Below are 13,785 nucleotides of genomic sequence, written 5' to 3'. Positions count from 1 at the left end.
ACATCAATCTCTGACTCTATGCCTCCATAAACAGGGCAAAAATATGAGTGCATTTTTCATAAGGATCTCATTTTCTTGATTGGGATTATGCTACATTGAGTTTAGTGTGAAGCTGACCATATCACAAGGGCTCTGTAATATTGGCCATGGGATTGCTATTAAATTCACATAATATTTATCCAAGGTGGGGCAATTTAAATATGCTTATATGAGATCCTCAAGTGGGACGAATGATGAGGTGCTTAACTGCTAACTCATCCAGTGGCTTCATGAAATCAAGTCTTGGCAATCTGTGCCTTGGAAGGTCATAGGCACAAAGTCCCAGGGACCAGCTCTGCTCAGTCACCCATGAACTCACTGTGACCTGGGGCAGACACTGTGACAGTGGGCTTGGTTTGAGAATAAGAACAATGGTAAACAAATATTTTATCACTTTCCTTAAGCCTCAAACCTTATTTCCATCTCTAGATTCATCCATATATCCATGGTCAACTTTAGAAATAGCTTTGTCAACTGGAATGAAGAACTATCTCTTCAAGCTGTATGTGAAGACTGTGGTGATGTGCATAATCTCTCTTACTCCTGGGACCTCTTCTTAGTCAATGCAACAGAAGATAACAGTCTGGAAGGTAAACATTATTTCTTTTGTTGACTAAAGGGAAAAAAACCAAACTTATTTTGAGATTTCTCAAATTCGGCAAAATTTAGTAAGTTCTGAATTGTCTGCAATCATCACCATTTTCTTCATGTGCTTCCTAAGTAGCTGGAAGTATGTGAGATTCAGAAGCAGGTGCTCTCTGTTGTTGATGAGTCTGACTTCCTTTTATACAGTTTTATTGGTTTTAAAACTCATTAAGTCCTTGGAAATGACAAATGCTTTGACCTATTACTCCAGAGGACAGGCCTCTTCATGACATTGTTTGTTTTGGAGGCAGCAGTATTTAAGAGAATGTACAGAGAAGTCAGAGGGAGAAGGTTCTGGCCAGTCCTGGTCCAATCCTTCTTTGAGCAACCTCTGTGATTCAATCTCTTGGATGATAAGGAGGCTCTGGTGGCCTGGTGGTAAGAAGCTGTGCTACAAACCAGGGACATGCAGTTCAAATGCACCAGCTGCTCCAGAGTAGAGGAAAGAGTAATCTCCTGTGTGGGTTTTTTTTTCCCTCTGAAAACCCACTGGAGAGTCAACTATGGACCAATTCCCACTTGGTGGTATATAATAACATCACCACAATGCTTCATAGGTTGGTGGTAACATTAAATAATATAAGGTGTGAAGCCTGAAGGCACTGGTGGTGTGATGGTTGACCTCTTGCTGTTGTGTGGTTGGTACCTGGCTTGAACCTGCAGGGAGGCTAATTTTTCATTCAGGTGAACTAAATCTCTTATAATAAGGGATCACATGATGATACATGAAGGGGTTTCTGTTTCTGAAGTGGATGGTGAATTTTTTCAACAGAATCTTGCACTTGTATATCTTAATTTATTGACACTTTGAACGTAATATTTAATGCTTTTGATGAGGCTACCGAAATGATTCTGTAGGCTATGTTAAGTATGATAAGCCACAATGGTCAACGGTATATGAATATTTGGATGATAATTGTCTTTTTAATTTTTAAAGAGAAATTCCTAGCTTCTTTTAGGTTTTTTTTTTCAAATAAAAACTCATTTTAGAGGAAACTGCAGTAAAAACACAACTAGTGGCTAAATTCTCAGCAAAGTTAATAATTGTCCCAAATTATTGCTTCAAATGTATCATCTTTCTTATATATAAGTATCATATTAATTTTTTTAATAAATCCATTATAGAAACTAAAGTTTTCCTTATTGAGATATCATTTTTATGTCCAAGGAGATGTCTTCTTTATTATTCTTTATTATACATCAAAGACTAATACTTTTTAGAATTATTACTCTCGACACTGATAGGTAGGCGAGTAGAGATTCAGAGACATCTCATGCTTTCAAGATTGGTTCTAGAACACAAATGAATAATCCACATAGAGGGTCAGCAGATTTGACAGGCTGCCCTCTATCTATACAGGGAGAGAGGGGAGTACAAAGCCCAGTTAAAATGGCTATATCTTGGGTCCTACCTACATATATATTTAGCATGTCACTGTTCTCCATGACATCAGGTAAAAACTATACTACTATTGTGTTTATCTTTTAAGTGTTGTTGCTGTTGTTGTTATGTGCCATCGAGTTGTTTGCGACTCATAACAACCCTATGTACAACAGCCCTAAACTCTGTTCTGTCCTGTGCCAATCGCACTGTCTCTGACACTCCCATCCCGATTACCCCAGTCACTGAATCAATCCACCTTATAGAGGGCCTTTCCCTCCTGTCCTGTCCCTCCACCCTCCCCAGCATGATGTCCTTCTCCAAGGACCGGTCTCTCCTTACAACATGTCCAAATTATGTTAGACGGAGCCTCAGAATCCTTGCCTCCAAGGAGCCACCCGGTTTAACCTTTCCAGGATGACTCTGTTTTCCTAGCAGTCCATGGTACTCTTAATACTCTTTCCAGCACCACAGCTCAAAGGCATCAATTCTCCTATCTTCTTTGGTCATTGTCCAACTCTCTGATACAAAGCAAGTGATTGCAAAGACCATGGCCTGTATCAGATGCACCTTAGTTTCCAGAGAGACACCATTGCTTTTCAGTACCCTGGAGAGGTCCCTAACAGCAGACTTTCCCATGGCAATACACCTTTTAATTTCCTGCCTACTGGTGCCAAGAGTGTTGACTGTGGAGCCAAGCAAACTAAAGCTGTGAACAATCTCAATCTTTTCACCATCCATCCTGATGCTGCCAATTAGCCCAGTGGTGAGAATCTTTGTCTTCTTGACATTGAGCCTCAATCCATATTCGAGGCTGCAGTCCTTGACCCTCTTCAGGTCCTCCTCAGTTTCAGCAAGCTGGGTTGTGTCATCTGCATAACGCAGACTGTTGATCGATTTTCCAACAATCTTGACCCCAGATTTCTCCTCATAGAGCCCAGTCTCCTGGATAATCTGTTCTGCATACAGGTTGAAAAGGTATGGAGATAGGACACATCCCTGGCATACGCCCTTCCCAATTTTGAACGATGCAGTGTTCCCTTGCTCTGTTCTGATGACTGCCTCCTGGTCCAAGTATAGCTTTCACATTAGAACGATCAAGTGTTCTGGGATTCCCATTCTTCTCAGAGTCAGCCACAGTTTGTTATGATCCACACAGTCAAACGCCTATGCATAGTCAATGAAACACAGATGTACATTCCTCTGGTATTCCTGCTTTCAACTAGGTTTTCAAATTATGTCAGATGTATAGCAAACATTACACAATTGTATGATTTCTTGATTTTTAACAATCAAGTGTTATTTTGTCTGGTCAACACTTTTAATACTGTTAAATATTTAAGCTCTTTTGTGTAGAACAGTAGAACTTCTGGAGTCTTCACAATCTGGAACTATCATGAAGTTATCAGAGTCAAAACCATTGTTGGTGGAGGCTAACACAGCTGGCCTTGACTTCATAACCACGCCATCCTCTCAGGAACCTCTGCAGAAGACAGCTGGCCCACTTGATCGTTTGGCCTTAGGGACACTCTCGCAGCAGTCCACAATGAGTGTATCCCAGGATTTTACTGCTGTTGCTGATTCTGCAGGCCAAGTGGATGTTCTAGGCGAAGCAACAGTGTCCTCAGAATTAGTGTTGCTGGAGAATGGATCCATGGTTACTCATCTTTGGGAGGGAATGAAACCACCTGGAATTATGCCCTTACAGGACCCGCCCTCCTATCTCTCTGGTAATTACCACTCTCTTTTAATGTTATCTCCTTGTATGTGGACAAAAGTATCCTTTGGAAAATATTATTCTCTCTCTACTGGGAAAGTAATGGGGCCCACCTACAGCAAGAAGACAGTGAAAGCTTATGTGTGTTGTGTACACATATATGCATAAATTACCTGGAAAAAGATGGGCAGTCTACTCCTATGCAATTAAACACTTCTGAAAACCTGCCATAGGATCAGCTATGGGTTGGTTTTGATTCAATCATACACAACACACACACAACTTAGTAAATATTAAATATTTGTTTCTTCATCATTGTCTCTACTTGCCTAATAATTAGATCATTTTATCATCAGTTATTAATTTTTAGGTTTTATAGAAACTATTTCTGTGGTTAAAAAGCTGAGAGAAAAGTTCACTGTCAGTAAAAATATTTTTCTGCTTCCTCTCTGAATATTCTTAGCTCAGCGATTACATGATTTATTAACTTTTAACAATCAAATGTTATTTTTTTCTGGTTGCATTATTCTGACCAGCAGGAAAGTGCTGGGCAGAAGAATGAGCTACTCAAGACTTTCGTTAGGCAAGGGGGGAGGAACTCATTCCACTTAACTCTGTGTCCACTTCACCTGTAGTTCTCATAACTTTTATTTGAGCAGTTTTACAAGCAGAAAAATATGTTGACTAGAGTCACAATATTTGTTGATCTTTCCTATTCATAAGATCACATCCATATCAGAATTTTTGAAATAGCAAGAGAATATTTTCTCTGACATACACACTCCTAGAGAAGGCAGAATACTGCCATTTACTCAATAACCCACATCTACTGACCAATTGCACATTTACTTAGCAATGTTTTCTACTTGAGAATGCTATCCTTGGTTCTCCATAATGTGCAGTTAATAGAGTTTTCTCTTTAACAGAGTTTTCCCTGATCTCTGATTTCTACATTCTCTAAATCCAAGGGACTCTTGATCTAGTTAGCTTAACCCCTACAGTTTCTAATAAAAAGTTTTAATACTGTTAAATGTTTAAGCTCTTTTGTGTAGAATAGTAGAACTGAAATTCTGCTGCCCCCTCAGCAACAGTGCTTTCTTTGCCCTGTAAACCCTGCAGATACTACCATGTTCTAGGCTCTGTGTTGTAGTTGATTGGTAAGGAGTTCTGTGGACATCTCAGTCTTTGGAAGGGGGAGTTGAGGGGACCGAAACATGACATTTGCAGCAGAATGCTTTTATGTCTGCTCCTTTCCTTAAACAGAAGAGGGTGAGAAGTGTTCTCTAAAAAAGAGGAGTACAAGTATGCTAAATGGAGAAAATAAAGCTGGGCCTGGAGTCCAAAGAGCTCAGTTTGGAGTATTGTCCTCTCACTTATTAGCTGCGTTGTTTTAAAAAGTCACATGCTTACTTGGAACTTCAGTTCAATCTTGAAGTTCACAGGGCCAATACTATCTGCCAATATTAGTGTTTATGATGATAAAAGTGGAAGACTTCTGGAGAATATTTTTGTAATATACAAAGTAATATGAAGACTCTAGAAATAGACCAGAATTTTGCCCTGTCAAAAGAATCAGTATTCTATCAGTATTCATTTCTGTGGATTCTGTGATTTTAAGTGAAATATTATGCTTTTGTCTCCTTTCACGTAGATTTTGAAGCCTACTCTAGTGGTATACAAGAAGCAACACCCTCAAAAGGAAGAGAAGCAGGTACTACAACTCTGGTTGTTTCCAGCCCTGATGATGCTGTGGGCTGAGTGTTAGGCTGTAAACTGAAGCCCATGAAATAAATCCACCAGCCTCTCCTTGGGAGAAAGATGGGTAGCCTGCTCCCATAGATTTATGAGCCCAGATTTTGTTCTGCCCTGTGGGGTCCCTATGAGGTGGAATTGATTTATTGCCAGAGGGTATGGTTTGGGGGTTACTTCTGGCCACAACCGCATGTGTTCATTCTTTTTACTGTTGTAGATCTTTCACCATCTTTTCTGAAATCCAAACTTAATATACCACTTTCTTCACCCAGACATCTGACAGCAACTAAAAGTCAAAGAGAAAAGTGTCAACTTCTGTTCATGACCAAACTGGGCCCAAATCTGTATTTCTAACTCATCTGCTTCTCCATTTCTTATACTTTGTGCTGCAAATACTTGACAGGAGTTCCAGGCCCTCTTCTATGACTTGATTCCTGGGGTGCTTTTCCAACAATGTCTCCTTCACATTCTACTCAACTTGTTTACCTGCTGAACTTCCTACCTAAAGGTTTGGGTCAGCAATCATCTCCCTGGGAAGCCTACTTCCATTCTTTCCTGTGATTCTCAAGAACTGATAGCTAGATTTTTAGAGATAAAATAGATTGTCATTCTACTGCATGAAGCCCCCAAAGACTCTCTTTACACTTAGGATAATACTAAGGGGTGTGTACCAGTGTTGTTCTTACATGCCTTCAAATGGACTCTGACTCCTAGTGATCTTGTGAACAAAGGATTTAAACCTTGCCCTATCTTGTGCCATCCTTATGACCTCCACCATACGGGAGTCCATTATTTCAGTCACTATGTTGTTGTTGTTATTAACTGCAGTTGAGTGGAGTACAACTTACAGTGACCTTATGAACAAGAGATCTGAACTCTGTTCTATCCTGTGCCATCTTCACACTTCCTGACAAACAAGAACTCATTGCAGCAGTCACCACATCAATCCACCTGGTTGAGGATTTTCCTCTCCTTCACTGACCCTCCACCTTTCCCAGCATCTTGTCCTTATTTAAGGAATAGCTCTTCTTAGCAACAGACCCAAAGTATGTGAGGCAAACCCCTATCATTCTTGCCTCCAAAGAACACTCGACTTTACTCTCTCTAAGACATATCTGTTAGTTCTCTTGGCCATCCATGAGATGCTTAGTGCTCCTTTCTAATGCTATAGTTCAAATGCATAGCAAGTGATCAAATGCATAGCAAGTGATCAGAAAGACTATGGCCTCAATCAGACACACCTTAGTCCTCAAACTGACATTATTACTCCTCAATAATTTAGAGAGCGCCCTACATGTAGACTTTCCCAGTGCAATGCATCTCCTCATTTCCTGACTCCTGGTACCAAGGGTGTTAATTGTGGATCCAGGTAAAATGAAGCTGTTGACAGTTTCAGTCTCCTTTCCATCCTTCATGACACTGCCTTTTGGTCCAGTGGTAAGAATCCTTGTTTTCTTTTGACATTGATATGCAATCCACATTGAAGGCTTTATTCACTGATTTTCTGCAACAAGTGTTTCAAGTCCCTCACTTTCAACAAGCAAGGTTTTGTAGTCTCCATAACACAGGTTATTGATGAGTTTCCCTTCAATCCTGATGCCACACTCCTCTTAACAAAGTCCAACTTCTCAAGTAATTTGCTCAGCATACTGACTAAATAGGTCCAAAGAAAGAATACAACCCCCGTGCTCTCCCTTCTCAATTTCAAACCATGCAGTAGTCCCTACCCGGTTCACATCATAGTCACGCCTGGTCCAGGTTTAGGTTTCTCATGAGTACAAAAAAGTGCTCTGGGATTCCCGTTCTTCTCAATGTGAGCCACAACTTGTAATGATCCACACAGTCAAATACCTTTGCATAGTCAATAAAGCACAAATAGACATTCTTCTGGTATTCTTCACTTTCAGCCAGGATCCATCTGACATCAGCAATCATATCTGTGGTGCAATGGCTTCTTCTAAATCCTGCTTGAGCTTCTGGCAGTTCCCTATCTATTGTACTCTTCTAGCCATTTTTAAATGATCTTCAGCAGCATTTAATTTAATTTCTATTGGTACTATTTTAGAATGTTGTGTCCACCTATAGTAGAAGTGATATTGATATAATTTTTAAACCACTGGTGATTTAAGAAGATTTCAATGATTTTTTTTTTGTAGTTGCTGTTCATTGGTTTGATTTATCTTCTCAGGGAGTAATATCAACTTTCCTGGACCAGAAACAAATGGAAGTGATGATAGAGGCCCCAGTGCTGGGGATAACCTGATTGACCCATCCCACTCCACAGGCAGTGCTGTACCATCACTCATGATTGACTGGCCCAAGTCCCTAATCAGCCAGGCTATTTTCCAAAACTATGCCTTGTCAGGTATGTACTCCCTCTATATGCTGAAGTTTGTATCTGTTTCAAAATTATTTGGATATCAACCCTACACTTTTTTTGGGGGGGTGTTAAAAACATATAAATATTTGTAACTGTTTCTAGTGATCATTTTCTTTGATGTCTTTTCAACTTTGAGTTTGTCTCTTTATGGATAACATAGAATCCAAAGCTCTTTTTCCAAAAGTACCATTAAATCCTGTGCTGATAGAAGCTCAACAATTGCAGATTGAAATGCCACTTCCAAGTGCAAAGGGGAAGAGAGACACACTCAGCTCCTGCATCTGTGGGTCAAGAAAAATCAGTGTTTGCTGCATGTTTCTCATGTATAACACTTTTCTGTTCTGGACTTCTATGGCAGAGGAGTAGTTAGCATGTGCTGATCAACGTTGGTCATGAATTACAACTGAGTTCTCAACCTGCTTTTTCCCTATCACAGGTTTAATTCAATTGTTAGTTTGCACCTTTAGTAGTAATACATGCTATTATGGCATCTCATAATGTTAGATGGTTACTCTCCTATTTTTCCCTCACAGTATCTCAGGAAATAAGGTTTTTAATAATAATTTTTAAAACTTGGCATCATTCAAATAATCAGTCTTGTAGTCAGAACTTTCTTTTTTTCTTTTCAAAGAAAGTAATGAAAATAGATCAGAGTTGATCTTGCTGAAGATATAATCCACTTGCCTTATAATCAGTATTGATTTAAATACCAACATCTTGATTTTTATAACCAATTCCCTACAAAGGCTTTAAAACGTTTTGAAAGAAATTAATCATGTTTCGTGGATAAAAATAGTGTAAAATAACTAGTATAATATTCAGTCAGATTCTAAATACATAAAATAAAATTACTTACTAGTGGTCTCCAGTTGCTTGGGAAATTAATTCTATTTCCTAGCCAGGGAAGAGTGGTCATTCTCAGGATGGCTTCTATTGGAAAGAAGCCTAGAGACAAGTTTCAGTTCTTTAAAGCAAACACCAATCCCACCACAATAGAAAATATTTTGGCTTATTGTGATCCTCCATCAAGGTTTCTGAGGCTATCAATCTTTACAAGAGGAGATTGTCCATACAACACTTAAAGTTCTACTCTCCAGGGTGCCTTATAGCTTTTTTAATGAATGAAGATCCTAGGTGCCATAATGTATAAAAGAGGATAGGCTAACCAAATGGTCAGCAGTTCCAAATTCAATAGGTACTTAATGGGAGAAAGATGGGCAGTCTCTTCTATAAAGATGTGAATATATTCTATACTGAATATAGAGTACTCTTATTTTTAGAAAAGTAAAGCATCAGATTTTTTTTATTTCATACTGGTTTACTTACAAAATACAGATCAGATTTAAAACCTATATTACAACAGTTTTGTAGATTGTCCTAAAATACAGACATAGGTCTTCAAATCTAGAGAATTATTCCAGTTATGTGATTATATCTAATTAATATGGACATCTGTAGACTCCTTTCTACATTTTTTTGTGAGAGTTGTTATAGTTGTTGTAAAATTTTATATAACATAGCATTGGTCAATGGATTTATTTTTTTCTTGCCCTTCTAGATTTTTCTGTAGCATGTGATTTTATATTGGTTTGCATACAAGATTCATGTATATCATGTCTCATTCATGTACATTGTGCTTCACACTCTCTTCTTTAACACTGTCTTTCATACAGTTATTTAGATACATTGTGATTTATAAAATCAATTACTATTGAATTATCCCTATCATTACTCAGTCTCCATTGGATCTTTCCCATTCCTCCACTCCCTACCCCCAATCTAACTCCAAAACACGGATATCCTAGGGATTTCCCCCATACACATTTTACATACACTTGCACCATTCCCATCCCCTTTTGGACTTTTATACACATAATAATAGTTATCCTCATTTTTACAATAAGGATTTTATGTAGTATTTGTCCTTATGAGACTTAGTTCCCTCAGAAAAATGTTCTGTAGGCTATCCTATATTCCATAGTATTTTATGAAGTAATTGTTCCTTAATGCTGCATAGTGCATGTTATTGTTGTTATGTGTCATCGAGTTGCTTGCGACTCATAGGGACCCTTTGTACAACAGCCTTAAACTCTGCTCTGTCCTGTGCTAATCTCACTGTCTCCAACACACCCATCCCAATTACCCCAGTCACTGAATAAATCTACCTCCTAGAGGGCCTTCCCCTCCTGTGCCTGCCCTCCATCCTCTCAAGCATGATGTCCTTCTCCAAGGACTGGTCTCTCCTTACAACATGTCCAAAGTATGTCAGAGGAAGCCTCAGAAACCTTGCCTTCATGGAGCAGCCAAGGTTAACCCTGTCCAGGATGAATCTATTTGTTTTCTTAGCAGTCCACGGTACACTCAATACTCTTCTCCAACACCAAAGCTCAAAGGCATCAATTCTCCTTCTATCCTCTGGTCATTGTCCAACTCTCTGATGCATAACAAGTGATTGCAAAGACCATGGCTTGTATTAGATGCACCTTAGTTTCCAGAGAGACACCATTGCTCTTCAGTACTTTGAAGTCCCTAACAGGAAACTTTCCCATCACAATATGTCTTTTAATTTTGGCTGCTGGTGCCGAGAGTGTTGACTGTGGAGCCAAGCAGACTAAAGTTGTGAACAGTCTCAATCTCTTCACCATCCATCCTGATGCTACCAATCGGTCAGTGCTGAGAATCTTTGGATTCTTGACAGTAAGCCTCAATCCATGTTGAAGGCTGCAGTCCTTGACTCTCTGCAGCAAGAACTTCAGGTCCTCCTCAGTTTCAGCAAGTAGGGTTGTGTCATCTGCATAATCTGCAGATTGTTGATCGATCTTCCACCAATCCTGATGTCACACTTCTCATAGAGCCCAACCTCTTGGATAATCTGTTCTGCATACAAGTTGAAAAGTATGGAAACAGGACACATCCCTGGCATATGCCCTTCCCAATTTTGAACCATGCAGTGTTTCCTGGCTCTGTAAGTTTCGCATTAGCACGATCAAGTGTTCTGGAATTCCATTCTTCTCAGAGTCAGCCACAGTTTGTTATGATCCACACAGTTAAACACCTTTGCATAATCAATGAAACACAGATAGACATTCCTCTGGTACTCCCAGCTTTCAGCCAAAATCCATATAATATTAGCTACAATATTCCTAGTACCACAACCCCTTCTCAACCCAGCCTGGACTTCTGGCAGTTCTCTACTGATGTGCTGTTCCGGTCGTTTTTGGATGATCTTGCTTGCATGTGAAATCAGTGAGATTGTTCTATAGTTTCCACACTCTGTTGGGTCACCCTTCTTTGAAATGGGAACAAATATAGATCTCTTCCAGTCAGTTGACCAAGCATAGTGCATAGTATTCCATTATATGAATGTATCACAATTTTTCAATTCAGTAATTTGTTGATAGATATTTGGGATGTTTCCATTTTCCTTACAATTGTGAATAACATTTCTATGAACATAGTTGTACAAATAACCATTTGTGTCTTAGGTTTTTATTTTCCTTGGAATATATACCTAGCAGTGGAACAGCTCGATCATATGTAATTTCTATGTTCAGCTTTTTGAGGAAATGTCAAACAGCCTTCCAGAGTGGCTGAACCATTCTACAATCCCACCAGTGGTTCCAATCTCTCCACATCTTCTCCAACAATTATTGCTTGCGGTTAATGTTTAATTATTGTTATTGCCACTGGGCTGACACGGTATATTATTGTTTTGTTTTGCATCTTTCTGATTGCCAATGATTTTGAGCATTTCTTCATGTGTCACTGGCCATCGAAATGAATGTCTTTCTCTGTGAAGAGTCTATGTCTTTCACAAATTTTGTGATTGGGTTGTCATCTTTTTTCTTGGAGAGGCCCATAAGGATTCTTTAAATTTTCATCATGAGTCTCTTTTCTGAAGTGTTATTGACAAATGTTTTCTATCCAGTCTGTGTTTTCTCTTTCACCCTATTAGAAAAACTTTTTATGTACACAGGAACTTAATTTTTAGAAGATCCTACTCATCAATGTTATCAACTCCTGATTGTGCATTTCTGACCATTTTATCTCTTATGATCTTTATGGTTTTGAGCTTTACCCTTAGGTCAAGCCTGAATTTCTTTGTATGGTGTGATATATGGATCCTGATTTAGCTCTCTGCAGGGGGATGTCCAATTTTTCCAGCACCGTTTGTTGAAGAGGTTGTTGTTTGTTCATGTGATAGGTTTGTTTCTTTGTCAAATACCACTTGACCATAGGTGGTGGTGGTTGTTATGTGCCATCGAGTCACCTATGACTCATAGCACAACCCCATGTATGATAGCTCTGAACCTCTCCCTATTTTTAGCCAGTCTCACTATCTCTGACAAACCTCCCCTTTTACTCTAGTTTCTGTGTCAGTCCATCTCTGTGCTGTCCCTCCATCTTCCAAGCATGAGGTCCTTTTCCAAGAACTTGTCCCTCCTGGCCACATGCCCAAATATGTGAGATAGAGCCTCAAAATCCTTGCCTGCAAGGAGCAGCTTGGTTTCGCCCTCTCCAAGACAGATCTATTTGTTCTGTTGGCAGTCCATGGTATTTTAATACTCTTCTCCAGCACTGCAACTCAAAGACATCCTTTCTTCTTCTGCCATCCTTAGTCATTGTCCTCTGATGAATATCAAGTAATTGTGAATACTATTACCTGAATCAGGCACACCTTAGTTTCTAGACTGACATCTATCCTCTTTAGCACTTTGGAGAGGTCCCTAATAGCAGATTTCCCTAGTGCACTTTGTCTTTTGATTTCCTAATTGCTAGTGCCAACAGTGATGATTATGAAGCTGAGCAAGCTGAAATTAACAACCTCAATCTCTTCACCATATAGGTGATGCCAATTGGCCCAGGGGTGAGAATCTTTGTCTTGTTGGTATTGAATCCATATTGAAGATGACAGTCCTTGCCTTTCTGCAACAAATGTTTCAGGCCCTGCCAGTTTTGGCAAGCAAGGTTGTGTCACCTGCATATGTTGGTTGTTGATGAGTCTTCCTCCAGTCCTGATGCCATATTCTTCCTCATGAAGTCCAACCTCCCTAATTATCTATTCCTTTACAAACTGAAAAGGGATGCAAACAGGACTCATCCATGGTATGTTTAAAACTCTTCTTCCAGTCATAAGTGAATAGGTTAACACTGGGGTTCTCAATTCTGTTTCATTGGTCTACGTGTCTCTCATTGTACCAATACCATGCTGTTTGGGTTAGCACAGCTATTTAGCAGTTTTTTAGATCAGGGAGTGCTATGCTTCCTGCTTGATTTTTATTTTCCAAAAGTGTCTTGCTTATTTGCAGTCTCCTTTCTTTCCAAATAAACTTGCTGATTGCCTTTTTTATGTCTTTGAAAAATGAGTTTGGTGTCTATATTGAGATTGTGTTAAACACAAAAGTAGTGTAAATTACTTTTGATAGGATTGTTATTTTTATTATGTTCAATCTTTATATTCATAAGCAAGGAAAATGTTTCAATTTAGTTAGGTCTCTTATTGTTTCTTTTAATAGTATATTGTAGATTTCCTTATAACGATGTTTTGCATCTCTAGTTAGGTTTATGAGGCTCAATGTCCAGAAGACAAAAATTCTCACTACTGGACCAATCGGTAGCATCAGGATGGATGGTGAAGCGATTGAGATTGTTCACAGCTTCAGTTTGCTCGGCTACATGGTCAACACTCTTGGCACCAGTACCCAGGAAATAAAAAAACGTATTGCGATGGGAAAGTCTGCAGTTAGGGACCTCTCTAAAGTACTCAAGAGCAACGGTTTCTCTCTGGAGACTACGGTGTGCCTGATACAGGCCATGGTTTTTGCAATCACTTGTTATGCATCAGAGAGTTGGACAATGACTAGGGAGGAT

General features: G+C 39.2%; 1 protein-coding gene across 1 annotated transcript in view; it reads left to right on the top strand.

The window, feature by feature from the left end:
* PKD1L1 (polycystic kidney disease 1 like 1) overlaps positions 1–13,785 on the top strand; it is a 337,192-nt gene that overhangs the window by 52,891 nt on the left and 270,516 nt on the right. The window contains exons 9-11 of the mRNA XM_006901616.1: positions 469–629; positions 5,434–5,493; positions 7,723–7,899. Coding sequence (XP_006901678.1) covers positions 469–629; positions 5,434–5,493; positions 7,723–7,899 — 398 coding nt within the window. The remainder of the gene's footprint in view (positions 1–468; positions 630–5,433; positions 5,494–7,722; positions 7,900–13,785) is intronic.

The sequence above is a fragment of the Elephantulus edwardii genome, unplaced genomic scaffold, assembly GCF_000299155.1.
Source record: "Elephantulus edwardii isolate Elephantulus edwardi_28Jun2011 unplaced genomic scaffold, EleEdw1.0 scaffold00339, whole genome shotgun sequence".
In the NCBI taxonomy this organism is placed as follows: domain Eukaryota; kingdom Metazoa; phylum Chordata; class Mammalia; order Macroscelidea; family Macroscelididae; genus Elephantulus; species Elephantulus edwardii.
Note: the sequence above shows the minus strand (reverse complement) of the source record. Positions and strands in the feature narration are given on the sequence as shown.